Source organism: Danio aesculapii, chromosome 14 (assembly GCF_903798145.1).
Source record: "Danio aesculapii chromosome 14, fDanAes4.1, whole genome shotgun sequence".
Taxonomy (NCBI): domain Eukaryota; kingdom Metazoa; phylum Chordata; class Actinopteri; order Cypriniformes; family Danionidae; genus Danio; species Danio aesculapii.
Genome location: NC_079448.1, coordinates 38,901,874 through 38,929,497, shown reverse-complemented (window position 1 = coordinate 38,929,497; position 27,624 = coordinate 38,901,874). Strand labels below are relative to the sequence as shown.

The 27,624-nt window shown below is 39.1% G+C and overlaps 1 protein-coding gene across 3 annotated transcripts in view; it reads left to right on the top strand.

The window, feature by feature from the left end:
- rnf130 (ring finger protein 130) overlaps positions 1-27,624 on the top strand; it is a 79,683-nt gene that overhangs the window by 14,889 nt on the left and 37,170 nt on the right. For all 3 annotated transcript variants that reach the window (XM_056471962.1, XM_056471961.1, XM_056471963.1), the window contains exons 3-4: positions 2,945-3,139; positions 24,948-25,198. In XM_056471962.1, coding sequence (XP_056327937.1) covers positions 2,945-3,139; positions 24,948-25,198 — 446 coding nt within the window. The remainder of the gene's footprint in view (positions 1-2,944; positions 3,140-24,947; positions 25,199-27,624) is intronic.

Genomic DNA, 27,624 nt, shown 5'->3' with positions numbered 1-27,624 from the left:
TTCACACTGCCTTTATTATTAACACATGAACTGCTTTCAATAAAGGGGTAATTTACCCAATAATGAGCGTTTGCTGTAGATTTACTCATCCATTTTTTTTTTTTTTTAAAAGCCATTCAGTCAAAACAAATCAGGCATTGCAAACTCTATAAAAATACCTAATGAGTATCTTTCACAAGAACTGAAATAGTCTTTTAGTGCGGTCACTCATCTCATGCTGAAGACACATGTTTACAGTTCACCGTTTGAGCATTTGGATGTAAAAGTTGAAACGCAAAACTGAACCATCCCAAGTTTTTCACGTGTTCTTGCAATATCACTACGTTGTTAGGATGTCATTGAGTTCCTCATTATATAACCTTGCGTAACTTTTAGAAAGATCAAATAGAAGACCAGATTTCACCAGCTTTCCTTACGAACCCAAATATGCCCCCTCAGCACTGATAACACTGCAAAGTCAGAGATGCACTATGCAACACCAACCTCGACCTTAAAGGACTTTCAGTACTAGCAATTACAGCACATTAATTATTTAAACATCATCAGTTAGTAAACACACTTTGATAAACTCAAGCATACAATCAGTATAAAGAGTGGCAACATTTATTTTATTGTTAATGGTTCTATTATAGCAGCACACATTGTGATTTATTAATATATGATTTTTAAATCCATATGTGATGCATAATCAGGCTTTTTCTGTGGTTTAATATCAGGTGATGTTTGGATATAACAGCTAGATCTCAACTCTGCTCATCAGGTACTGCGGGTCAGCTGCATGAATCATTCATGCTGATACTAATATTATGGTGCTCATGGGTCCTACAATATTAGATTGTGGAGCAGCATTTTTAGCTTCTGGATTCCTCTGTTGCTTCTCTACCCCAGTAAACACACACACACACACACACGCACACACACACACACACGCACACACACACACACACACAAGCACACACACACATACACACCCAAACACCAGCATAATCTCAGTACTGATGCTACAAACTGATGAATATTTGATTCTGTGTCTGCTTGAGCGTGCCCTGAAATGTGAATGTGCATTTATATGCATGTGTGTGTGATCCTAATGGTAAAGAGATTTCCTTCAGCAACCTCTTTTCATGCATTTTGGCATTTAGTGCACAGGTCTTGCTGGAATGAGGATGGTGGGCTTTTCTGGGGAGGTGGTCTGGGTGCTGAAACAAGCAAAAGCCTTCTTATTACCTTTTAAAGACAATCAATTACCATGACCTGTTCTGCCTCCCTGTGGGAGTTCCAGCTCTCCTCGAGAGCAAGCCGCGCTGCTTCGACATATGAGTCAGTGTTTGGAAGTGACAGAGCATTAGTTTGCATAGCCCAACTCATCAGAGTTGGTGGTATGCGTTCTGTCCACAAATGTCATGGTGATGAGTGTGAGTTTCATTAGAAATGCAAGTCAGCAGCACAAAGTAACGACAATTCAAGTCATTCAGTTAAATGGGATCTTTATTTGATGTCTTTAGAATTGTTTTGAAATGATGGTGCATTTGACATTCATTCAATCTTATTTAGAACAAAAAAAAATACTGTGAGTGTTATGCTGTGTTATGTTTTCATTCGATGGTTTTATGTTTAAGCCTCATATGCTGCAATACTGCATTTTTTAATGTAAATATAGTAATGCAAAAATCAATATTTTAAAGTACTATTGAGATATCAAATAACATTTTTTTTTCGGTTTTAATATATTTTAAAACATATTGATTTATTCTTTTGTTTCACAGTGCTGAACATTCAGAAACCATTATGATATGCTTATGCGATGCCCAAGAACATTTCTTCTTCTTGTTTTGAAATAGCAATTTTGAATCATCCTAAAGTAGTTTATTTTGCTGCACTCTCAGAAATAAAGGTACACACGCTGTCACTGGGGTGGTACCTTTTCAAAAAGTACACATTTGTACTTAAAGGGTCCATATTCGTACCTCAAAAGTATATATTAGTACCTAAAAAAACATTAAGAGGAACGCTTTTGTACTTTTTAGGTACTAATATATACGCTTGAGGTATTAATATGGACCTTTAAGGTGCAAATTTGTACCTTTCGAAAAGGTACCACCCCAGTGACAGCGTGTGTACCTTTATTTCTGAGAGTGAATAATACCTGGATGTAGGGGTGTCAAAATTAATTGTTTCTTCGGTGCACCGCGATGCAGACGGGAACAATTCGATATCGGTTCAGTAATAATTATAACCGGTTATTATGTACTGACATCATTTATCTCCTATGCGTGATGCCGCAGTAGAATACTATGGCGAAGGAGGCAAGGGCGAGTAAATAAAACACTCCTACTACTTAAAAGGTAGAAAATTATGCACAGTTCAACTGCTTGTGAGTTTGCTGGTCCTTCATTGACACTGAAGAAGGCACAGCACACAAGCTGCTATTTCACTAGTAGGGAGAAATGCTGTAAAACTCCATCTCCACGGGAAGGCTGCGCTGGACCGTACACATAAGCTTGGCAGAAGTATAGGATCAGGATAATACAATAAGTATAAATCATAATTTAATAAGTATAAATTAACATTGACAAAGCAAGGTCACATGACTCCACACACGATAGGGAAAGTAATTTAAAAATTGACCAGGAAAAAGTAGAGCTATTATAAGTTCTTAATGTCAATTTCGATTACTTTTCAATTAATCGCCCATTCCTACTGGTTATCGTGCCATGTCTATTAGGAAATAACTGGAGTTTAAATATACAGTATTGCATAGTGAGCTCATTGTGTTTAATAAAATAACTATTAATTTGTGCATATGTTTATATTATTGCAAATAGGTTTCTGAAACAGTTTGCTCAAATGTGCTTCATTCATGTTGGAACATGTTTACTGTACAAAAAATATAAATGAGAGCAGGAATCAAGGCCATCTGACTTTCTTTTTTCTCTTTCTGTAGCAGTGGATTTGCAAGGCTGCTGTCCACACACCCGGTTTATAGTGCCACCGAAGACCACACACTGGGTGGCCATTATGCAGAGAGGGAAGTGCACCTTCAAGGAGAAGATCCTTAAGGCAGCCGCTTTCAATGCCTCAGCCGTCATTATCTACAATAACAACACCAAAGAGGACACGGTCACGATGGCTCATGAAGGTGAGCTCCATAATCATTGCATTCCCATTACAGCTAATACAGCTGTCTCTCTCCAGTATGTGTCATGTACCGTACTTTGGTATCTTGCAGACATTTTTATCTCAGCTTGACTCAGTTCAGTCATCAGACTAAAAGCTTCTTTCTTTTATAGTACTTTTGAAACTGCTTGCTGATTGAAATGCAGCAAATTGTTCTGAATGCATGTAATGTTTACTGGACTTTTGTCTCGGTTGGAAATACAGTAAGGGGTAATTGTTATTTCTTGACAGGGCATGCTGGTTTTACAGATGCCTCGGATCAGTTAAGATCTACAATTACAGTACAATACATTATCTGGAAAAAAATCATTGGTTAAGGATTAAATAGGAGGGAGAAAGTGAAGCTTATTGTCTTACTATTATCTAATTATCAGTAAAAAAAAGGTTTTATTTCGCAGCTCCAAAGTTTGCTCTGTAATGTTAACTGTAAAATGAAACAAGTGAATGTAACTAGATACAATGTGTTTTGTTTAGGTGTGAATGTGAAACTATCACTCACACTGGTGGAGTTTTGTGCAGTATACAGCAGACAGTCTGGGGGGAAGCATTGCTGTGCTCAGCAAAATCAAGTATTTTTATTGTTTATTTATTTTTTAAACAAGGCATTTTGGTAAAAGCAATAGCTGACACAGTATTTCCAATGCCCATTACAAGCCATTAAATGTTTACTAAACAGACCACACAGGAGGTAACCGGACATTATACAACCTCTCCACGAGATATCAGCTACACATACTGTACACATCATGGAGTATATAAGTGTTTTAATACTTTGCAGATTTACATATGCAGTTTATTTTAAAGGTGCCATAGAGTATAAAGATATGTTAATTAGTTTTCTGATATCTACAGTACATGGTAGGTTTATGGCTTAGGTAAATTCAAAGATTTTTTAGAATGGTTTTATATGCCCATTTTATAAAAATTACGCAGAGAATCAAAAGCTCATTTTTGAGCTCATTTGTAATGTGGTAATCGATTAAAGACGATGCTATTGAATCATCAAAGTCTGTGTTTTGTTCTGATTGGCCTGTTTTTAAAGGGATTGTACACTCATGGGATTTATATGAGAATGAGCAAAAAATTATGTTTCATGGTATTTCATTTTAATGTATTGAACATGTATTATTCAGCTATACCTCGAAATATCTAGATTTTCATTATATGCTAAGTTCCTTTAAGGCAAGTCATTTCACTCAGTGGCCATCTCTGAAACGCCTCTCGGGCAGTATGCTTGGGCATTCTGTCTGAATGGGAAAACATCAAATTTTCCAATACTGTTCGCTAAGCTATTGATTGCATTACATATTTGGAAACACCAATAAAAATAAACAACAACCGTCTCATTAGTTGAGTTTCTAAACGTTCTAATCAAACAAAATCGCCATTTCTCAGGTTGCCCAAGCTAATGTGCATGTGCGCTCGAAAGGAACGAGATCACGACACCAACTCCATTTATGGCCGTTCTACACATTATCATCCTCTGAATAATGATCGTCAGATCACGCTGCAAAAAACTTTTTTACAAACCGGTACGAGTATGAGTATTTTAATTTGTGTACTCTCCGATACTGAGTACCGATACCGATACCTCATAGATTTGGTTTCAATGAAGTTTATTTGTTTTGTTTTTTTTTTGTTTTGTTTATTTGTTTTTTTGCCTGTAGCAAGGATGAACACAAAAATCTTTAACAGAAGGCTGTTCCAAGCGAAATAATATACACATGTTTTTGATAACCCTGCAATAGATCTTATCTATTAACGATTAAGCATAGACATTTAAAGGATGAGTTATCCTTGCCTGACATGGGTCCACGACTTCACACATTACACAAAGTGTGTGCAGTGTACGTTACCTTATGGAGTCACTCTCATTGCATATTGGGGATGCATAAAACCCTGTTATGTGTGATTCTTTCATATTCATGAGTCCTGCCATTATTCAGCGGGTCAGGTAATCAAAAAGTCAGCTGCTTGATGTTTTACTATGGGTGGGTCGCGGGTAGACAAGATCAATAGCCATAAATAAAAATCATGCGACCATCATCTCACAATGTTTAATAATAAATAATCTTATTTTTTTATTAAAACAAAAGTGATTTGTTATTGCTGCGCCATCGCGGCAACCACAGTGATTATTTTTTCCGAAGTTCAGCTGTTCTTTTTTGCACTTGATTATTATGGGTTAATGTTAAAAAATCAATAATGAATAGGCCTACAAGTGTGTATCCTGTGTGTGTATGTGTCTTTTATCACTGAAGCCGCTCTCTTCCAAAACCGAAAGTTGCTTTGTCTGTCTGGCAATTTTTCAGATTTTAATCAAATGAAAAGTTAATTTGGATGAGCCAATATTAAAACATTGCAGTAAAGTAACTGTGACGTGCGGTTACACATGGAATCTGAGGTCTGATCTCATCTCTCTCTCGCTGTCATCCAGACACTGATACGTAGATGCCACACAAGTCAAGTTGCAAAACTGAGGCTGGCACCAGCTGACAGTTAGAATAGCTGAAGCCTTTGCAAAATCTGTCAAAATACAACACTGAAATTAACAGGCATAAGTGTCTTTGAGCCAAAAAGTCTATCTGTAGGATATCTAAAAACGCAATCAGAGCCAATGTTATGGAGAAGTTGTGTCGCCTAATAAAAATAATAATTTTAATGAAAAACAAAATAAACAATTTATTGCATTTTTCGTTTGATAAAAAATATACGTAAACTAAAAAACAAATCAAAGGGTGGCTTGTTTGTATTAATGTTTTTTAATATTAATAAACATATGCTTCGCCTATTCAAGCTTAACGGCTATATGTGCTGCCAATAGGCAAGCCATTCAAAAAAATATTACTTTACTGTGTACTGGGTTATAATGTATATTTTACAATAAAACTAAATGGAGCATGTCTCGCTGTCATTCAAAACATGCAATTCCTAACACACCAGAGCTGTAGGCCTGTGTATGCAGTGTGTAAACTTACACAGGGAGCTGTTGGTCAATAGTAATACTGCGCACCACGTTATTGAACTTCAATATCTCTGAGGGAGATTATGTTGCCCGATAGCCTATTAACTTGAGATATTTAAAAAATAAAATGCATTTTAGAAAAGGAACAACACGCAAATCTGCAACAAATAAAACTGGTCCCGTGGAGTTCACCACTTGTCATTTTGCCAGTGTATGCTGTGTGTATCAGCACGTGTCAACTGCCGCTGGTGAGAGAGAAAGAGCGTGCGTGTGAGAGCTCAAAGCCAGTATCGATATAACCAAAAGCAAGATCATATCGTTATAAATATTCCATTAACGATACTTATCGAAGTACTGATACATTTACATGAAGTGTTTATTGAGATTGTGTGATCTGTATAGGCCGTCTGATCTTTACAGAAGCTGTAAACTGACACGCGCGCGGTGACCGCAGTGATGTTCAGCTCTGATCTTTAGATTCTTTTAATCTTTAATCTTTAGATTTTTTACATAATGTTCCATTACTTAAAATTTCTTTCATTTTTGTATATTTATAGTTTATTTATAAAATGAGTGCTTGTTTAGCTGTAATCATTATGCTTTGATCATATTTCATATTTGGTTTATTCTTCAGTAGTCTAGATTTGTTAATAATGTATTTTATAAACTGATTGTGTATAAGGACTAAGCTATTAATATACAATGCATTAGGCTAATTAATACATTAAGATTTTGAAGTCAGGTAGGACAAAAAATCACTTCCATGTAGTGAATTAGTGTTGAGTAGTGTCGGTGCGTGGTATCAGCCTTTCATGTCTGAAACGAGTACGAGGATTTTTACCAAGTATCGACCCGATACGGGTATCGGTATCTGTGCATCCCTAAAAAACTTTTCTTTTTAAGAGTAGGTGGTTCATTTAAAAGTACAGATTTCAACCTTTATGTGGAAATATTTCTTATGTCTGTGAAGCAGGTATTCGCTGAGATTCCAGTGCATTTATTTACCACAAAAAACTGTCGTGAAAACATGTGTCTGAGCTTCTTCCCCAGAGAAATGCTTGTCTATAGCATTCGATGATTGGCTCCTGTATTAATAGGCGGGGCTTCATTCGCCATATTGACTATTACACTTTTCCCCATTCCAAACTACATGAGTGACATGTCTTGTGGATTCTAGAGTCTTTGTTATATGGCACCTATAAGTGTTGACATTTTTAATAGTGCTATTTATTATTATACTACATTCATTCAAAATGTAGACTTGCTGATTTTGCCACAGAGTTTTTCATCCTGTTCGAGTTGGTTGATCTGTGTACATGACTGGCATTTTTGATGGTTGCATTGTCACAATTTTTAAATGTCCCCCAAGGTGGGCGCATTTTTAAAAGGCTTTGAAAAAGGCATCTTGAAACCCCTGTGTTCTACTGCATCAATGTGTTGCTTCTTCTGCTGTAGCTGTGTTTGAATGTAGGAACACATCCTGTGTGAATGTTGCCTCACACATTCTGTGCTGCCTGTGGTTCGTCAATGTGATATATACAGTACATATATTTATGACACAACCTCCTTAAATACATAAGTTGTTTTTGGTGAATTTTTGGATTTATGTTACTATGCCACAAACAAATGTGTGGATGATTCTGAGGCTACATTATTCCAGATATATTTAAAAAACTGTATTTATTCACAATAAAATCTCTTTACATGAGTGTCTTCCAAAAAAGGTTTCTCATTTACAACAAAATGATAAAAAATGCTAAAATTAGGGCTGCATGATATTAGAAAAACTTGACATTGTAAAATTTTTCTCTGATATATATTGCGATATGAAAACAATTTCACCAAATGGCTTGAATAGCTCTATTTGAGGGAAAAATCATTTGTTTATATTGATTGAGGTGATTTCGTAAGGGTGTGAATCCTGTACATGTATATATGTAACAATAAAGCAAAAATATTTAATAATTCCCTACCTTTATAAGCACTTTTCTGGACACTCAAAGCGCTTTACACATTTTTGGGGGGAATCTCTTCATCCACGAGCAGTGTGCAGCATCCACCTGGATGTCTAGACTAACAGCACTTTCGGCAGCAACCTAGCTTTCCCATGTGGTCTCCCATCCAAGTACTGACCAGGCGCAGCCCAGCTTAGCATCAGTAGCGACCATGTGAGATTTGCAAAGAGCTAGCTGCCGGCTACAATAGATTAATACAATAATTTTCAATAGAGCAAAGAAAAAAGTAAAATAAACAGTGCTTTAGGGTTTTCCAGAGAGTCAAACAGTATCCAGGTACAGCAATTGATTAATTAAATGTAAAATAACATCGTGTGGTCTTCATTGTATAAATTATTCAGTGAAATTACTGTTCTTTAACATAACCAATGTTTTACATTATTGTGTCTGAATGCTTTACACTGTCTTGAAATGCCTTTAAAACGCATGCAAAGGATAAAGTTTCACTGTTTTGGTTATACTTTGCAATGGCTTCACAATTCTCATGTATTCTCAATTGTCTTAACATTGCAGATTCTACGATTTGACTATCGCGGACACACACATTGCGATATCGATGCTGAAACAATATATTGTGCAGCCCAAGCTAAAATCATCTTATTGTGAATTCATAAGCGATTAAATGGAAAGAACTGGGTATAGTTAAGTTTTCACATGTTCTTCTGGAGCAGTCCTTTTATGAGTAACTTCCCTAATTATCATTCCATGTTTAGTCTAAAATGCAAATTGCTTGTAAATATTACGTAATCTTTGCAGAATATACATTTATATTAAAAGTGAGAAAGTAAACCGCATATAGCAGGCACACACTGGTGCACATGTCTTTTCACACTTGAAACAGTTAATCCTAGGTCATTGTAAACCCCAAGCAAACAGAATCGTCTGTTATCTTGCCTCGCATTTAACACAGCTCAAAATTTGCTTAGGGATACCATTGAATCCTGGGTGCTCACACACTGATGTTTCACACTGCACAAACATAAGCCCTGGGTTAATATTATGCATATCGCTGATTTCTTTCAAGTTCAACCAGAATGTTTTCTAGCTTTTCTTGCCAAAAAAGCTGTCTATTTACAACACACACTGTTTTTGTGGCTGTCATAAGCATGTGAATATGAGGCATGCAAATGCCTGTCAGTTTGTAAAGATCTAATCTGCCACTGCATTGTTTCACACTGCGCAGATTCGATACCGCAGTGCAGGCGTAACTGCAGACGAAAAACAGTGCTAAACTAATATTTGTTAAAAAACAGTGCTAAACATGCACTTCTCGCCAAACACACATTCAAGTACTGCTGTTTTCACAGTCCACACTACGACACTGAAATGCATATTCACATTTAATGATGTGAGAGAACATCTTCAAAAACAACACAACCTTATTTCACTGTAGAGGGAAAGTAGAGGGTGGTTTATTCATTCCAATATGGCTACCCCTGATAAAGAAAGGTTAAAGCCGAATGAAAGCGAGTGAATGAGTGAAAAGTAAAGGTCCAAAACAACAACCTTGAGGAACATAAGCGTTCAGATCCATTTCTGATTATATTTTAAAAGTGACTGAAGGCTAGACCTTTGTTTGTGTGTGTGTGTGTGTGTGTGTGTGCGTGCGTGCGTGCGTGCGTGCGTGCGTGCGTGCGTGCGTGTGCGTGTGTGTGTTAGGGCTGAACAATATATCGTTTGAGCATCTATATCCCAATCTGTGTATCTGCAATAGTCATATACAGTAGCTGGATTAGATTATTCATTAAAAATTAAGAGAAAGATAGAAGATAGATCTTTTTTTTTAAACTTACTATACAATGATGATGATGATCGTGTTATTTTACATTTACTTGAAGGTTCAATTTCTGTAATTGAATACTGTTAGACCTCCCAGAAAACTATAAAGCACTGTTTTTATTTCACTTTTGGCTTTGGTTTTGTTTATATTGTAATTGATTGTATTTTACGCAGATGCACTGCATGGAAAATTGATCATCTCAGTTGATCTAAATGAATGAATCCTTTCCAAATAAAGCAATTCAAATCATCTGTACAAATTGTATTCACATTGCAATATATATTTCAGCAAATCAAAATATCGCAATGTCCGATTTTTCCAATACTGTGCTACCTTAGTGTGTGTGTGTCTGTATAAAGCTGCTGCATGTGACAGGGACTGTTTGTTTGAGTTTTGAGGACTTTCATACACTGAAGAACTGCACATACTGAAATACAGCAATTGAAGCAGTTACTATTGCTCTGCAGGTGCACTCTCTTCACACTCACACACACACTCAAGCGTGCTCATACACTTTTAGCTTGGCATGTAACCAGCAGCTTTGGATGCACAGGCCGCATAGGATTCAACCTTAAAGATCTCAGAAGCGTGGAAGGATGTATGACAGGGTGGGATGAGGGAGGGACAGAGGAAAGGGGGGAGATGGTGAGTCACGGCAGGGCTATCAGAATGGGATCGATGAGATGTTTAAATATAGCAGGACTGCATGATTTATTCAGAGGGTCCTTTTCCTTTGCCACCTATGGGATTCAAACCTCTATATACCAGCTGTAAAGACTGAAATTTGGAGGTACCAGCTACTAGGTATAAGGTATCAGTTTGTTTTTGGAGTAGGGATGCAAATCTGTGGCATGTTAAGATGACTTGTTGCCAAATTCCGTGTTAAGATTTTAGACAATGTCTTTGCCTTTAGTATTATGACATCAGAACCATTTGTATGAAGGAGTGTTGAATTATTTATTGTGTTTTAAGTGTTGGTATTGTTAAGGTAAACAAACTATTGAAAATCATTTTTGTTACTGGAAATAAAGCTAAAATAAACATTGGATAAATCATTAGATGTTAAACATCAGATAAAAACAACACAATTTGTCACAATCACACATTTTTAAAAGCTGAAATTCCTCAAATTTCTTGTGCACATGTTTGCTGTGTGTGTGTATGTATGAATGTGTGGGTGAAGAAGTATTTTTAACATGAGTGATGCAAACAAATGGACTTTTTTTTCAAGATTTAAGAATGTGATTATATGCATTTCTACTAGGTTCTATTATTATGTTTTTTTTATAATAGAACAAGAGACTGCTTTGGATATACAAAAGGGAACATAATTATTGAACACGTCATGTTTTTTTCCTAGGAAAAATATTTCTAAAGGAGCTGTTAGCATGGAATTGAACCAGATTTAGGTAAAAACCAAAAGAATACAAACATAAAAATAAAACAATCTGAAAAGTGAGTTATGTGTAATAACAATGGAATGACATAAGGAGAAAGTACTGAACTACAGAAATGTATTTATTACTTTATATATAATGCTTTTTGGTGATGGCAGCTTAAAGACAACTCTCATTTGAGATATGTGAAGTTTTTTTTTCCCTCTCCGCTGTCGCCACTAGCTTGCATGGTTCAGGATCTGTAGAGCTGCGCATCGTTGGATTTGCCCTTCAATATTTGGACTCTCAGTAGTGATTATTAAACCACACTGAACTGAGCTCAACTGAACTGAACTTAAACACTACAAATTGAACTACACTGTTCCTATTTACTGTGACCTTTTATGTGAAGCTGCTTTGACACAATCTACATTGTATAAGCGCTATACAAATAAAGGTGAATTGAATTGAATTGAATCATATGGGGAATGAAGTCATGCATTGCTCAGGTGTGAGTTTTTCACAGACTTCAACAGACTGTAAACATCTTGGTGGTTCTGTGGGTTTGTCTATCAAATCTGATGTTTATTTTGTATTTTCTATTGAATTCAAGTCAGGTGATTGGCTGGGCCATTCTACAGCTTGATTTCCATTCTCTGAAAACATTTGAGCCCTCCCTGGCTGTGTTTTGGATCATTGTCTTGCTGAAATGTCCACCCTGGTTTCATCTTCATCACCCTGCTAATGTAGATGTTGGATTGAAGCAGTGAATATTAATTCACAATGAGGAAGGGCAGAGAGTTGCTGAATAACTACTGAGAGATTTCAGCTACTGTCTCGGCTTTCACTGCCTTTCTACATCTCCCTTTCTTCATGTGTTCAATACTTTTCCTGTGTCATTTCATTTTATTACGCATAACTTAATTTGTAAACTAATTAACTTTGTTTGATTTGCATAAAGTATATGGATTTCTTTGGTTGCTATCAACATTTGTTAAAAATGTCAAGTCAACAGCACATTTAGAAATATGTTTTCTGTGACGTGTTCAATACTTATTTTGCCTGCTGTACAAACCATTTGACTTTATTTTAGTGATGCAGTGTTAAAATGTAAATATGCTAACTGATATGATATAACATGCATGTTGCATGTTGCATGTTATAGAGATGTTGCAAATATCAACAACATCTTTAAATATCTGTTCAAACATACATTCAAAAAAGAGTAAACAAATCATTTAAATGCAACCAAATGCAGACTCATTCAAAGCCATAATGAAACATGCTCTCTTGAGTCTGTGTGGTTTGAACATCACTTCACCTTCACTGTCGGTGTTAGTCAGCATGTGCAGGGCTTAAGACCACCTTTGCGGGAGTTTCCCCTTTAACACAGATCAATATTTGCATGCTTTAACCTTTACAGAAGGAGCAGCCGGTAATGAATAAAACACATTTCCATGGCTGTTAAAAGTAAGGCCATTTGCACTTGACTAAAACTTCAAATGTCAGCAGTTCTAATTGCAAGGACTGCTCATTAACATGCTGTTTTTTGCATTTTAATGTTTTGTGGTGTATAAAAATTGGATTAATAATTTGTTGACGCCAATAGCCTAGTGGTTAGTGCATTGACACATAGCACCGAGGTGCTTACGGCAACCTGAGTTTGATTCCCGGCTCAAGGTCCTTTGCCGACTCTTCCCCTACAGTATCTCTGCTCCCCATACTTTCCTGTTTGTAAATCTCCACTGTCCTATCAAAAAAATTATTATAATAATGATATTTATGTAATATTTAGTTTAATACTGTAAGTGCCATGTTTAATAGACCATGACTGTGGAGACGAGTTATGTACTGTGATGTATTTCATGATATACATCTGTTGGTTTTCATGCTGCTTATGGAGAAAAACGGCCTTGGAGTTGGTTAGAGCCGCTCTATCAGTCACTGCTGGAGCAAATTGTCCCTGTCCCTGCCTTAGACATCATCTTTACTGCTGACAAACTGCCTTTCTGAGCCAGGCAGCATGCTAAACAGCCATCTCTCACACCTGCGAGTGCACAGAACTGCTCACGTACACCGTTGCATATAACAAAAAATACAAAATCTAAGCAGAATCCAACATGCAGGTTGATTGCCTTAATTACTTGTTTATGCGTGATGAAATGCACATAATGTCAGGCACACGAGCCGCAACATTCACTGACATTCTCTGACATTCAGACTCCTTTCTCACCCTCTTGTGACATTCAGGATTTGGCTGTAGGATGCAGCAGTTTTTATACACAAGGGATTATGTACTCGTGATTACTTCCAAAACAATGGATACCTGTTCAGCCTTTGACCTGATACTGCAGCCTGTTCCCAATCCACTGGAAATCTTCATGAAGTCATGATTGAATTTAAAGTAGAATAAAACTTTTGTATGAAGTGATTATATGTATATAATCTTAAACTATAATATAAAGTGTGGCACAGTGACTCCGTGGTTAGCACTGTCGCCTCACAGCAAGAAGGTCACTGGTTCGAGTCTTGGCTGGGTCAGTTGGCATTTCTGTGTGGAGTGGGTTTCCTCCGGGTGCTCCGGTTTCTCCTACGGTCCAAAGACATGCACTATAGGAGAATTGAATTAACTAAATTGGCCATAATGGATGTGTGTGAATGTGAGAGTGTATGGGTGTTTCCCAGTATTGGGTTGCAGCTGGAAGGGCATGCGTTGTTTAAAACATATGCTGGATAAATTGGTGGTTCATTCAGGCAACCTCTGGTGAATAAAGGGACTAAGCTGAAAAACTATAATATATTCACTGTTATTTAATACATTTAAATGTCATTGGATACATTTTCTTGTTGCTAGAATTAAGGGTGGCTTATGTAGAGTAATTGATTTTTATTGCAATATGCAAGCTATCTGGGTCTTGATGCATTTATTTATTCTTCAAGTTAAGACAATTCGATTAGCAGCAGAAAGCTATATAATACAGTATTATTAATTCAATTACATCATCATTTGTGTTATGCACCGCAAATGAATAAATGAACATCTAATTTAATGATAGGTTTTATTTTCTAATACAAATATCGGGACATTAATAAATCGAGATGAACTTAACTTTTAATCTTTCAACTTTTCATTTAAATTTTTTTTTTTGTGATTGTTTATTTATTACACAACAAAGCCAGCATACATAGCTAGCAGCAACTATATACAAGCCAGGGTTCGCATTAAGGGAAATACATACAAAAATAAATAAATTACAATAAACAGGAAAAGAAAAAAAACTTACAGTTTCGATCAGTTTCTTTCTTATGTCATTTTGTTCCTCTGGTGTATCTTTGATCCATAAGTGTCTAGACATTATTTTATGGAAAGAAAAAAAGCAGGTGAATACCGAATGAGAGAATATCACTTACGCGCACAGGTGATGTGATTCGCGCAACTGTTTAAAAATTGTGCGTGCTCCTGTTTCCTGGCCGAAGCAACCATGCCTGGAAACGCAACTGCTGCAATCGGTTCTCTTTGAAATAGACTGGACAACAGGTGATGCTCGTGGACCTCTTTTTGTAAGCAGCAGCAGTTGCCGCTTTCACTTTAACCATTCTTTGTACAGATTATGGGCCTATTGTTAATCGTGTGCGCGGGATCATCCTTTCATTATTACACACGGTATGTTTTTCACCTGCTTTCCTTTGCTTCCAGTTATTTTTGTTGATATGGTTTATTTTATCCTTTTTACAATAACATTGTTTTAATAGGAGATTAACTCCCCATTTATGTGTAGTTAACTGGGGAACTGGGACCTTTAGCCACGACAGACTACTGTTGAATAAAAAGAGCATGTATACAGCTATATTTTGCTTGTTTTTGGACATTCTAATTAAAAATTGTGGCTAAGAAATAATCATTTTTATTTTTAATGTGGTCAGAGATAAATTAGGTAAATCCTTAGTGTTGAGCCCTAAAAAGTCTTGTGAAATAAAACGAATTGCAATGTGACACTATGAAACCACAGCCCATTTGCTTATGCACATTAAACAATTTCATACACACACAAAAAAACAGTGACATGAATGAGGACTCATGTGGACATAAAACACAGTCCAAATCAAGTAGTTTTAGAATGTCAAAGTCAAATTTATAAAAAATAGTTTTCCAACAACAAAATTGTGGCTATTAAAAATGGCGAGTGGCTAATAATGTTGGAAATCTACTAGCCAAAGTCGATGCTGTGCCAAGCTTTTAGGAATTATTGCAAGATTTGTTTCCTTATTCTTGGCTTTTTTTGAAACCGCAAACTCCACGTGGTGCCTTTAATGGTATGACCTGTTTCCCTTATGGTTCTTTCACATGCTGTCTATTGCTTCAAAGCTGTGAAAGTAGATTTGTGCCCTGTAGACCCCAGAGGCATTGAGACTCAGCACTGTAAAAAGCCAGTTTAATATTCCTCTATAGCATCTCCGCGGTTCACCAAAGAACTTTACCTCAAAGATGTCTGTTTATCCAAAGCCTGCAGTTTAAAATGCCATAAACCAAACACTGACTGATATATGAAAATGTCAGGAGACCGCCAGAGACGCAGTCTGGAATGCATCTTGTCCTGTATTTAATGTTTGTGCCATGGAGGGTTAATCATATCTTTGCTATAATCTAAATATCACAGTGTTTTGAGTCACGTTTTGATTCATATGATGGCATTTGTCTTTGTGTTTGTTTTTCTTTATATAGGCCAGTTCAAGTGTAGAATACGCTGAGATTAGATCTCTCTCTGACCATGACGGGTCTGCAATAGGATTCCATCTGTACTGTTCTAACCTTATTATTGCAAAGCCTAAGGCTCTGTATTATATCAGTGTCTGTGGCACGGCCTAAGCCCCAGATCATTGTGATCATGTGTGTGTGTGTGTTTGTGGAGGAGGGAAGGACAGAGAGTATTTGCCCTCATTTTGAGTTGGCATGATTATTGTGCCATTCGTGTGAACATTTATTAGGTCAGACCAGGAGAATTAAACTGAACTGGACAAGATCAGCTTGTTTCAATGTTGTCAGATTAAAAAGTAGTAGTTGACCCGAAATGGATTTTATGTTTTTTTTTCCTTTTATAATGTCATGTTTTGATAGATCTCTGATTAGTTGTTTTTTCCTATAAGTCATTATGAGAGGCCTCAATGTGGATCTCGTATGGAAAATTGATTTGCGTTTATGTTCAAGTTTTTCATTCATTCATTCATTCATTCATTCATTCATTCATTCATTCATTCATTCATTCATTCATTCATTTTCTTTTTGGCTTAGTCCCTTTATTAATCAGGGGTCGCCACAGTAGAATGAACCCCCATCTTGTCCAGCATATGTTTTACGCAACAGATGCCCTTCCAGCTGCAACACTGGGAATCAAATTTTTTTGTTGTGAAAAATCAAACACTTTTACAATACAAATTTTTACATATCTTTGTTGTGGTTGTTGTTGTTGTTGTTTTTGTTTTGTTGTTGTTGTTGTTTTTTTAGTTTTTTTACAAGCAAGAGCAAGAGTAATAAACGTGTACAGAAAATTACAACCAACTGAATGCAGTCATTCAACAATCCCAATCTAATATTCAGATCTGTTGTCAATGTAGAAAGTAAATATTTATAACTGAACATTCATTCATTTTCCTTTGGCTTAGTCCCTTTATTTATCAGGGGTCGCCACAGTGGAATGAACCGTCAACTTACCCAGCATATATTTTACGCAGCGGATTTCCTTTCAGCTGCAACCCAGTACTGGGAAACACCCATACACTCACATTCACACACATACATTACGGCCAATTTAGTTTATTCAATTCACCTGTAGCACATGTCTTTGGACTGTTGGGGAAACTGGAGCACTCGGAGGAAACCCACACGAACACGGAGAACATGCAAACTCCACATAGAAATGCCAACTGACCTTGTCATGAGAGTGAAGGAAAGATGTTAAGAGGCTTAAAGGAAGTTAAACGTAACAAGTTAAACATTGCCAGTTTAAAAAAAAAAAAAAAAAAATCTCAGAGCATCTAACCTTTTCCAACTTTAGAAAATACATGGTATCCACAAGCCATTGGGATTTAGTTGGAGGCTTATTGATTTCCAGTGAACTAGAATATGACTCCTAATAATGAGGTAAAGGCTAAAATATCTTGTTATTCATAATTAAACTGGGACCAAATCTTTGGAACCCCAAAAATGGCTACATCAGGGGATGGGTCTGTATAAAACTGCTACACCTTAGACATAATTGTAGAAACCAAAAATTTTAGTCTTTTTTCAATATAAAACTGCAACAGATTTGTCATACTGTACACACACACTAATAATAATAATAATATTATTATTAATAATAATAATAATAATAATAATAATAATAATAATAATAATAATAATAATAATAATAATAATAATAATAATACACATATTAAAAGTACTGAATTGATTAAACACACTTTATGAATAGGCTTCCTAATGCATTGTGTAATATAAATAAAAATAGATTTTACTTTCTTTTTGTCACGGATTGGTCAGGCTCTCACGATCCCCACTCACGAAGATCACCATCACCTGACTTCTAATGAGCACACAGCTGCATCACATTCACGAGCACCAGATAAAAGCACAGCACTCCAGTCGCTCATTGTCCGGGCTCGTCTCGACGAAAGCGGACAACTGAGCGACCACTCAGCGTAGTCATCCTCAGCTAAAACAAACGCTTTACTTACCTGTTCTCTTTGTATTCCTCCTAGTCTTCCTGGTCCACCCGAATCGTCCTGTCTTCCAGTCCTTCCAAGTCTGTGTCATCCTCTGTCAGCTGTATCTGGTGTGTGCTGTCCATCCTCGTGTATTCCTGTTACCCAGCCACGGAGGAAAAGACCCCAACATCATTCCTGATCCTCCTGGCTATCCTTCATGTGCTCCTTGTTGTCATTTAATAAACACCCTAACGTTTCCTTACCTCTGTCTCCTGTCCGCTTCATAACAGAAGCCCGGACCAATAACGACGACAACATGAGCACCCCCGATCACTTTCAAGAGCTGGTGGACCAGTTGAAGCGGATTCTACAGCCACCAGCTCCACTTTCCAACGCACCACCAGCACCGAGCACTTCCGCCTCCACAGTTTCTTCTTCGGCCCTTCCTTCCAGTCCCATGGCCCGACCAGCGCCCTACTCAGGCGGAGCGGGGGAGTGCAATGGTTTTCTGTTACAATGTTCCCTCATATTCGAAATGCAACCTTCTCTATATCCCACAGATAAGTCAAAGATCGCCTACATCGTATCACTACTCTCTGGGCCTGCACTTAAATGGGCTGAGACGATCTGGAACCAAGCCGGGCCGGTCATGAATTCCATCACTACCTTCACGGAGTATTTCAAAGAGGTGTTTGGACGTTCTGATGGGGAAGTAGCCGCTGGAGAGCAGCTGTATCATCTAAAGCAAGGTACTCTATCTACACAGGAATATGCTCTCCGGTTTCGCACTCTAGCAGCTGCAAGTGGATGGAATGAGAGATCGTTGTTGACCACGTACCGGCTCGGCTTGGAACCCACTCTCCGAATCCAGCTGGCCACATTAGATGATACTATGGGTCTGGAGAGATTCATCCAACATTCTCTCCGATGTTCCGATCGTCTCCGTTCCTATCAACAGGACACCATCACCCCCTCGTCTGCACTCCTCCAATCGCCTGAGTCAACAGCCTCTCCAGAACCAGAACCCATGATAATAGAGTCTGGAAGACTGACATCAGCGGAACGACAGAGGAGGCTGACCCGGGGTCTGTGTCTATACTGCGGTGTCAGTGGACACACCCGTATGGAGTGTCCCCTTCGTCCCATTCGGACTTCAGTGAGTGTATTCAGTACGAATATTGAACAATGTAAACCACTTACTACCACCGTACAAATAACTACTGCCTCTATTTCTCTCCTTGTCACAGCCCTCATCGACTCCGGGTCAGCAGGGAACTTCATCTCCCAATCCCTCTGTCGTCAACTCCACCTACGTACTGAGGCGTCCTCGCATATATACCAGATACAACCGATAACCCAGTGCACTCGATCTTCGACCCGTATCCATCGACAATGCGAAGACATCCTTCTTCAAGTGGGGTTGTTACATCAAGAGAGGATTCAATTTCTGGTTCTGGAGGGTGCAAATATGGACATCATTCTAGGGCGCCCGTGGCTGGTGAAGCACGATCCCATCATCTCTTGGGGCACAGGAGAGATAAAGAAATGGGGATCTGGATGTACACCTACCTGTTTTCCAAATCTCCCTCTTCAAGGTCGGAACCCCATTTCTTTGTTTACAACATCGGTCGAGAGTCCTCCTGAGAAGCAGTCTATCCACATTCCTAAGGAGTACAGCTCCTTTCATGATGTCTTCTGCCCCAAGAGAGCTTCCCAGCTACCGCCGCATCGGCCATGGGACTGCGCGATCGACCTAGTTCCAGATGCCCAGTTGCCAAGAGGTAGGATCTACCCGCTCTCGCTTCCAGAGAATCAGGCAATGGAAGATTACATAAGGGAGGCTCTGAGTCAGGGGTACATACGTCACTCAAAATCACCAGCCGCCTCAAGCTTCTTCTTTGTGGCCAAGAAGGACGGAGGGCTGCGTCCATGCATCGACTACAGGGTCCTAAATAACGGTACAGTAAAATACCGATATCCCCTTCCTCTGGTACCAGCCGCTTTGGAACAGCTCCGAGAAGCTAAAGTCTTCACTAAATTGGACCTCCGCAGCGCGTATAATCTGATAAGAATACGTGAGGGGGACCAATGGAAGACAGCATTCGTGACCCCTACTGGCCACTATGAATATGAGGTCATGCCTTACGGTCTGGTCAACGCCCCCTCCGTATTCCAAAACTTCATTCATGAAGTCCTCCGGGAGTTTCTTCACCACTTTGTAATAGTGTACATAGATGACATCCTCATTTACTCCCGGAGTGAGGCCGAACATCGCCAACACGTTGCGGAGGTCCTACACACATTGAGAGAACATCACCTCTACCTCAAAGCGGAGAAATGCTCATTCCACCAGAAGTCGATTCATTTCTTGGGATACATCATTGACCAAACCGGTATACGTATGGATGGGAAGAAAATTGAGGCTGTTCTATCCTGGTCAGAACCCACTTCCATTAAGGAGCTCCAGAGGTTTCTTGGGTTTGCTAACTTTTATAGACGGTTTATCAAGGACTACAGCAGGATTACATCACCTCTCACTAATCTCCTCAAGGGTAAACCCAAAGGACTGGAGTGGACCAAAGAAGCAGCCGCAGCCTTCCGCCTTCTTAAGAAGGAGTTCACAAGGGCCCCACTCCTGACTCATCCTGACCCAAATCTTCCTTTCGTGGTGGAAGTGGACGCATCCACCACCGGCGTCGGGGCAGTATTATCCCAACATCATGATACACCGCCCCGACTGCATCCCTGTGCCTATTTCTCTCGGAAGTTGAGCCCGGCGGAGCAGAATTACAGCATAGGAGACAGGGAGCTTCTAGCAATCAAGCTAGCCTTGGAGGAGTGGCGTCACTGGTTGGAGGGAGCCAAACATCCGTTCCAGGTGATCACAGATCACAAAAACCTCCAATATATCAAAGAGGCCAAGAGACTATGTCCACGTCAAGCCAGATGGTCACTTTTCTTCTCACGTTTTGATTTCTCCATTTCCTATCGTCCAGGACCCAAGAATCTAAGAGCAGACGCTCTCTCTCGTTTACACGAGCATCACGATCATGAAGAACTCCCAACGAAGATTCTTCCCGAACACATCTCCATTTGTCCGATCACCTGGAACGCTCCTCCAGTCGTTGCCACTCCGGAAGCCCCTGCTCCGCCGGGATGCCCTCCTCATCGGCAGTTCATACCACCTGAACACCGGGTAGATCTGATCCACTCCTTACATACCTCGCTAGGCACTGGACATCCAGGGATCAACAATACTCTCTCGCTAGTATCCCAACGATTCTGGTGGCCAAACATGGCAAGGGATGTGAGGCAATATGTTCAGGGCTGTAAGGACTGTGCCCAATCCAAGAGCCCACGTCATCTACCCGCTGGAAAGCTCCATCCCTTGCCGATTCCGAACCGTCCCTGGTCACACCTAGGAGTGGACTTTATCACTGACCTCCCCTCGTCAGAAGGTAATACCTGTATTCTAGTCATCGTAGATAGATTCTCAAAGTTTGTCAAACTAATCCCTCTGAAAGGTCTTCCCACAGCCTTTGAAACAGCCGACAATATCTTTAATCAAGTCTTCAGGTCATTTGGTATTCCAGAAGATATTGTGTCGGACAGAGGTCCACAGTTCATCTCACGTCTATGGAAAGCCTTCTTCAAGCTCCTAGGTGTGGCCGTCAGCCTCTCTTCTGGATATCATCCCCAAACCAACGGGCAGACAGAGAGGAAGATTCAGGAGGTGGGACGGTTCCTGAGGACCTTCTGCAGTGGTCACCAGAGCTCCTGGAGCCAGTATTTGGGCTGGGCAGAATATGCCCAAAATTCACTGCGGCAACCCTCCACCGGACTCACGCCATTCCAGTGCGTCCTGGGCTTCCAACCACCGCTCTTTCCCTGGGATGGCGAACCATCTGATGTCCCCGCAGTGGATCACTGGTTCCGGGAGAGCGAGAGAGTCTGGGACGAGGCTCATCAACATCTGCAGAGGGCAGTCCGTCGAAGCAAGGTAACCGCCGATAGAAGAAGGTCTGAAGAACCCAGATACACACCCGGACAAAAGGTGTGGCTATCCACCCGGGACATACGCATGCGACTGCCCTCTCGCAAGTTAAGTCCCCGATTTGTTGGTCCCTTCACCATCGTGGAACAGGTTAACCCCGTCACCTACAAACTACAATTACCCTCTCACTACCGTATTCACCCTACATTCCACGTATCACTCCTGAAACCCTATCACGATCCTGTTCTTCCCTCCACAGAGCCTGACCACGAAGAGGAACCCCCTCCTCCACTGCTCCTAGAAGAAGGAGCCGTCTACGCAGTGAAGGAGATCTTGCGTTCCCGACGTCGTGGTGGCCAGTTGGAGTACCTGGTGGACTGGGAAGGGTACGGCCCCGAAGAAAGGACATGGGTTCCCAGAGCTGATATTCTCGATCCTAGTCTCATGGTGGAGTTTCATGAGAGCCACCCTGAGTTCCCAGCGCCTAGAGGCAGAGGGAGACCACCACGGCGTCGGAGGTGTCGGCCCTCAGGAGCGGGCCCTGGGGAGGGGGGTACTGTCACGGATTGGTCAGGCTCTCACGATCCCCACTCACGAAGATCACCATCACCTGACTTCTAATGAGCACACAGCTGCATTACATTCACGAGCACCAGATAAAAGCACAGCACTCCAGTCGCTCATTGTCCGGGCTCGTCTCGACGAAAGCGGACAACTGAGCGACCACTCAGCGTAGTCATCCTCAGCTAAAACAAACGCTTTACTTACCTGTTCTCTTTGTATTCCTCCTAGTCTTCCTGGTCCACCCGAATCGTCCTGTCTTCCAGTCCTTCCAAGTCTGTGTCATCCTCTGTCAGCTGTATCTGGTGTGTGCTGTCCATCCTCGTGTATTCCTGTTACCCAGCCACGGAGGAAAAGACCCCAACATCATTCCTGATCCTCCTGGCTATCCTTCATGTGCTCCTTGTTGTCATTTAATAAACACCCTAACGTTTCCTTACCTCTGTCTCCTGTCCGCTTCATAACACTTTTATTTAGATTCAGATATTATACTGAGAAACACAGAATTTATACTGTTTTAACATGTATGCACATTTATGTCTTTATTAATTTAAAAGTTTAACAAACTTTTTAGAACATCAAAAATCTTTAAAATAAATATGCTATGGATCATAAATTTATCATATGAAAAGACAGATGATGCAACATCCAAAGTTTTGGCTGAAATTCCATTTCTGTGTGTTGCTTAAAATAAAATAAAACGATCAGCAGATTATTACCTTTCTCCTTCAAATAAAACAAATACAATACTCAATATTTGTTTTTAAACCTGCAAAGGATGTGGCCGAAAGTGGACAAGCTCAAAATGCTTCACACCCTGTTCACACCTGTACTTATAGAATTGTCCACTTATGATCGGCTCAATGAAAAATGCATGTTAGGTGTTTCATATTCACTTGCATTCAGAAAAAATAAATAAAGAAAAGCATTAAACAAAACAAACACAAATTTTTGTGACATTCACTCTAAATACTTCTGATAAAAGTCAACCCTAAACAAATTTATTGAAACTAGCACCATGGGGGAAATGTGTATGCAAATACTCCCGTGTCACTCTCACGCAGCACACAGCCAAAGTTATGTGCAATTTGTGCATGTTTTCTTTGTGTAATATTAATGGTATTGTACAGTAATAAGTCACGTTGTAAAATAGCCTGTTTCTGATCATTAAAAAACCATTTGCATTCTGAAAAATTTCTATTGTCTATCTATCGAAAAAATCTATTGTTATGTTATATTAAGTTATGTAGAAGTTATTGAATAAGTGTTAAAATTGTAATGTAATGTAATATAATATAATATAATATAATATAATATAATATAATATAATATAATATAATATAATATAGGGCAGCACGGTGGCGCAGTGGGTAGCACGTTCACCTCACAACAAGAAGGTTGCTGATTCGAGCCTCGGCTGGGTCAGTTGGCGTTTCGGTGTGGAGTTTCCATGTTCTCCCTGTGTTCGCGCGTGTTTCCTCCAGTTTACCCCACAAGTCTAAAAAACATGTGGTATAGGTGAAGTGGGTAGGCTAAATTGTCCATAGTGAATGAGTGTATATGGATGTTTCCCAGTGATGTGTTGCAGCTGGATAAGTTGATGGTTCATTCCACTGTGATGATCCCAGATTATTTAAGCTACTAAGGTGAAAAGAAAATGAATGAATGATATAATTTAATATAATATTATTTAATATAGGCGACACAGTGGCGCAGTGGGTAGCATGTTCGCCTCACAGCAAGAACGTCACTCCACGTTCTCCGTAGTGTATGAGTGTGTATGGATGTTTCCCAGTGATGGGTTGTGGCTGGAATGGCATCCACTGGATAAGTAGTCGGTTCATTCCACTGTGGCAAACCCAGATTAATAAAGGGACTAAGCCGAAAAGAAAATAAATGATTGATAATATAATATAGTGTGGCACGGTGGCTCAGTGGTTAGCACTGTCGCCTCACAGCAAGAAGGTTGCTGGTTCGAGGCCCAGCTGGACCAGGTTGTTCTCCCTGTGTTCACATGGATTTCCTCCAGGTGCTCAGGTTTCCCCCACAGTCCAAAGATATATTGTATAGGGCAATTGAATAAACTAAATTGGCCGAAGTGTATGAGTGTGTGTAAATGTGAGTGTGTATGGGTGTTTCCCAGCACTGGGTTGCAGCCGAAAGGAAATCCACTGCGTAAAGAGTATGCTGGAATAGTTGGTGCTACTTTCCACTGTGGCGACCTCTGATAAATAAGAGACTAAACTGAAGTAAAATGAATAATATAATATAATTTAAAATAATATAATATAATATAATATAATATAATATAATATAATATAATAATTACTGTTTTTCCCTCAACACAATTGTCTGATGTATTTTCTTTTTCCAAAAGGCACTGGAGACATAGTTGCAGTAATGATCACAGAGTCTTTCGGGAAGGAAATTCTGGGATTCCTGGAAAAAAACCAGACCGTGTTGGTGTCCGTGATCGTGGGTTCAAGAGGAATGCCCAAAAACATCAACCGCGGCTCCTTAGTGTTCGTCTCCATCTCCTTTATCGTCCTGATGATTATCTCCTCAGCTTGGCTCATCTTCTACTTCATCCAGAAGATCAGAGACACCAGCGCACGCGACCGCAGTCAGGTCTGACAACACACACACAGATTCCTTGGTAGTTTAAAACACACAGTCACACTCGTATCTCAAAACCTTGCCAGTTTTTTTCTTTCACAGGCCTCCCTGTTATTTCACAGGCTTATCTGACCTTCAAGAACTTCCTGTGAGCTCAAAGATAGTAGTAAATGGCCCAGCATTCCCAGCTCATGAAATCTTAATGCAGAAGCGTGTGTGTGTGTGGTGACACTCTGCCGCTTCAGCGTCTGCTTCCACACAAACACACACACACAGACCTCATTTCTCCACTGTAGTATTGATGTCTCTCAGCCCTTCCGCTTTTACCAGGCCTCTGAATTTACTGCTGAGATTAACAGGCTATAATCAGGCTGTATTAACAACCGACGCTATTCATTTTTTATGAAGGTGAAATGTGTAAAATCTGAAGCTCTTTTTCATTAGATAGATTGGAAATAATAAACACAGTTACAATATATGCACTGAGATCTGTAAACAATGCACGTTACGATTCTAATGTGGTGGAGGATTTCATTAAAAGCGTGCATTACAAGAGTACATTAAACTGATTAATGTGGAAGATTACTGAAACTGTATTTTTATAGGAGAAAAGACTATGATTCATTCATTCATTCATTTTCTTCTCGGCTTAGTCCCTTTATTAATCTGGGGTCGCCACAACAGAATGAACCGCCAGCTTATCCAGCAGGCCCAGATTGGCTAATCAGGAGGACCAGGAGAATTCCCAGTGGGCCAGTCCACTTTTTGGCCGCGAGGGCCGGTGTCCCTAGCTGCTTGCACTCTCAGCAGTCATTTATTTATTCATTTGACCATAGCCTCGATCTTTTTATTCATTATTTTGCCACAGCTCCGCTCTTTTTATTTATTTTCTCACAGCTCCATGAGCAAAATGCAGCCTGCAGCTTAATGATGATGTAACTATCACTCGACCCCAAACAGCGGCACCTTAGTGAAAATAATAATTTGAATACTTAATATTAATAAATATTACACCTGCTCAATGAAAATCAGATGATTCACTAAATGAATAAATCTGACACGACTTGATCAGAAATCTAAAAAGGGGAGAAAAAGATTAAGCCATCAATAGTCTTACAGATGACAGTGCAATACTTACTTTTGCTTCCAAACACACCAGCATAACAGCGCCAATGTGGTCAAGTGGTCAGCACGATGAGTTGCCATGCCGCCGACCTGAGCTCAAACCTCACCTGAGCAATTTATTTATTTTTATTTATTTTTAGTTTTCATTTAAGACATATAATACTGCTTGAGTTACTTATGTAGATGTACATATTTTATTTTAATTTTTTTGTGTGACCACCATTACAAAGGACTTAAAAAAAAATAATAAATAAATTTGCACAGAATATATATTCAGATATTGCAGGAAAGGACATTCTGATGTTTTAAAGAATAGTGTTCGAGATTTAGTTACCCTTTAATGTTTTCATATTTAAGTTCTAAAGCAGCTGTTTCCTTGAAAAAGACGTGATTAGTGTCATTAGAAACTTAATTGGAAATGACTTTATTTTAATATAGTCAGTCGTAAACTGAGGTGGGCTGGTCTAAGGCTTGAAACTCCAGGGCTGAAAAGTTGTTCCACTCCAGCCCTGTTATCAAGCATATATTTTACCCAGCAGATGCCCTTCCAGCTGCAACCCAACATTGTTAAACATTCATACGCACTCATTCACACACATACAAAAGACTATGATCAGCGCATGCATTTTACATGGGTGACCCATGTAGTTTTGATCAACATGTAATTACTACTTAATCAGTGTGTTCAGTGCAAATGTTAGGATTTCATAAACAGGCAGTTTGAATTCCTACAGATGTGCATATGACTAGGGCTGTTCGGTATGACAGTATATTGTTACTGTGGAATGAAATATGTGCTGTAGTTTTTTTTTTATTATGTAAATAAGAGGACGTGGCCAACTTGCATGCAGCACGCTTGAGGCTGAGAAAGATTGTCAATGGAGACTAGCAGCAGTGTTGCTGTGTTGCCAATTGCTTTATATTTTCAACAAAACGTGATCACTTAATATTCATAATCATAAAAGAGTTGTATTGTTTGGAAAAAAACTGTTTGATAGTTCCTTAAATTGTTTGCATATTTATATTTTCATATTTAAATTTTATCTTCCTGTTACTTAGGATATCTTTTAGATCTGTAAGAAGATGTTACTTGAGAAATGTTTATAATAATAAGTCTGTTTACAATATACTGTGAAGTGTGACATACAATGGAATCTGTTGTTCACCTAAAGTCCTATTTTGATTGCTATATTTATAAGTTTAAAAGTAAAATAGAAAATAATTCAATAAGATCCTTAAATAACGTTATTTTATTTTGTTAATATCCAAGCTTGTTTATTATATAAAGCCCTTTTGTACATTTTCTGCAATAA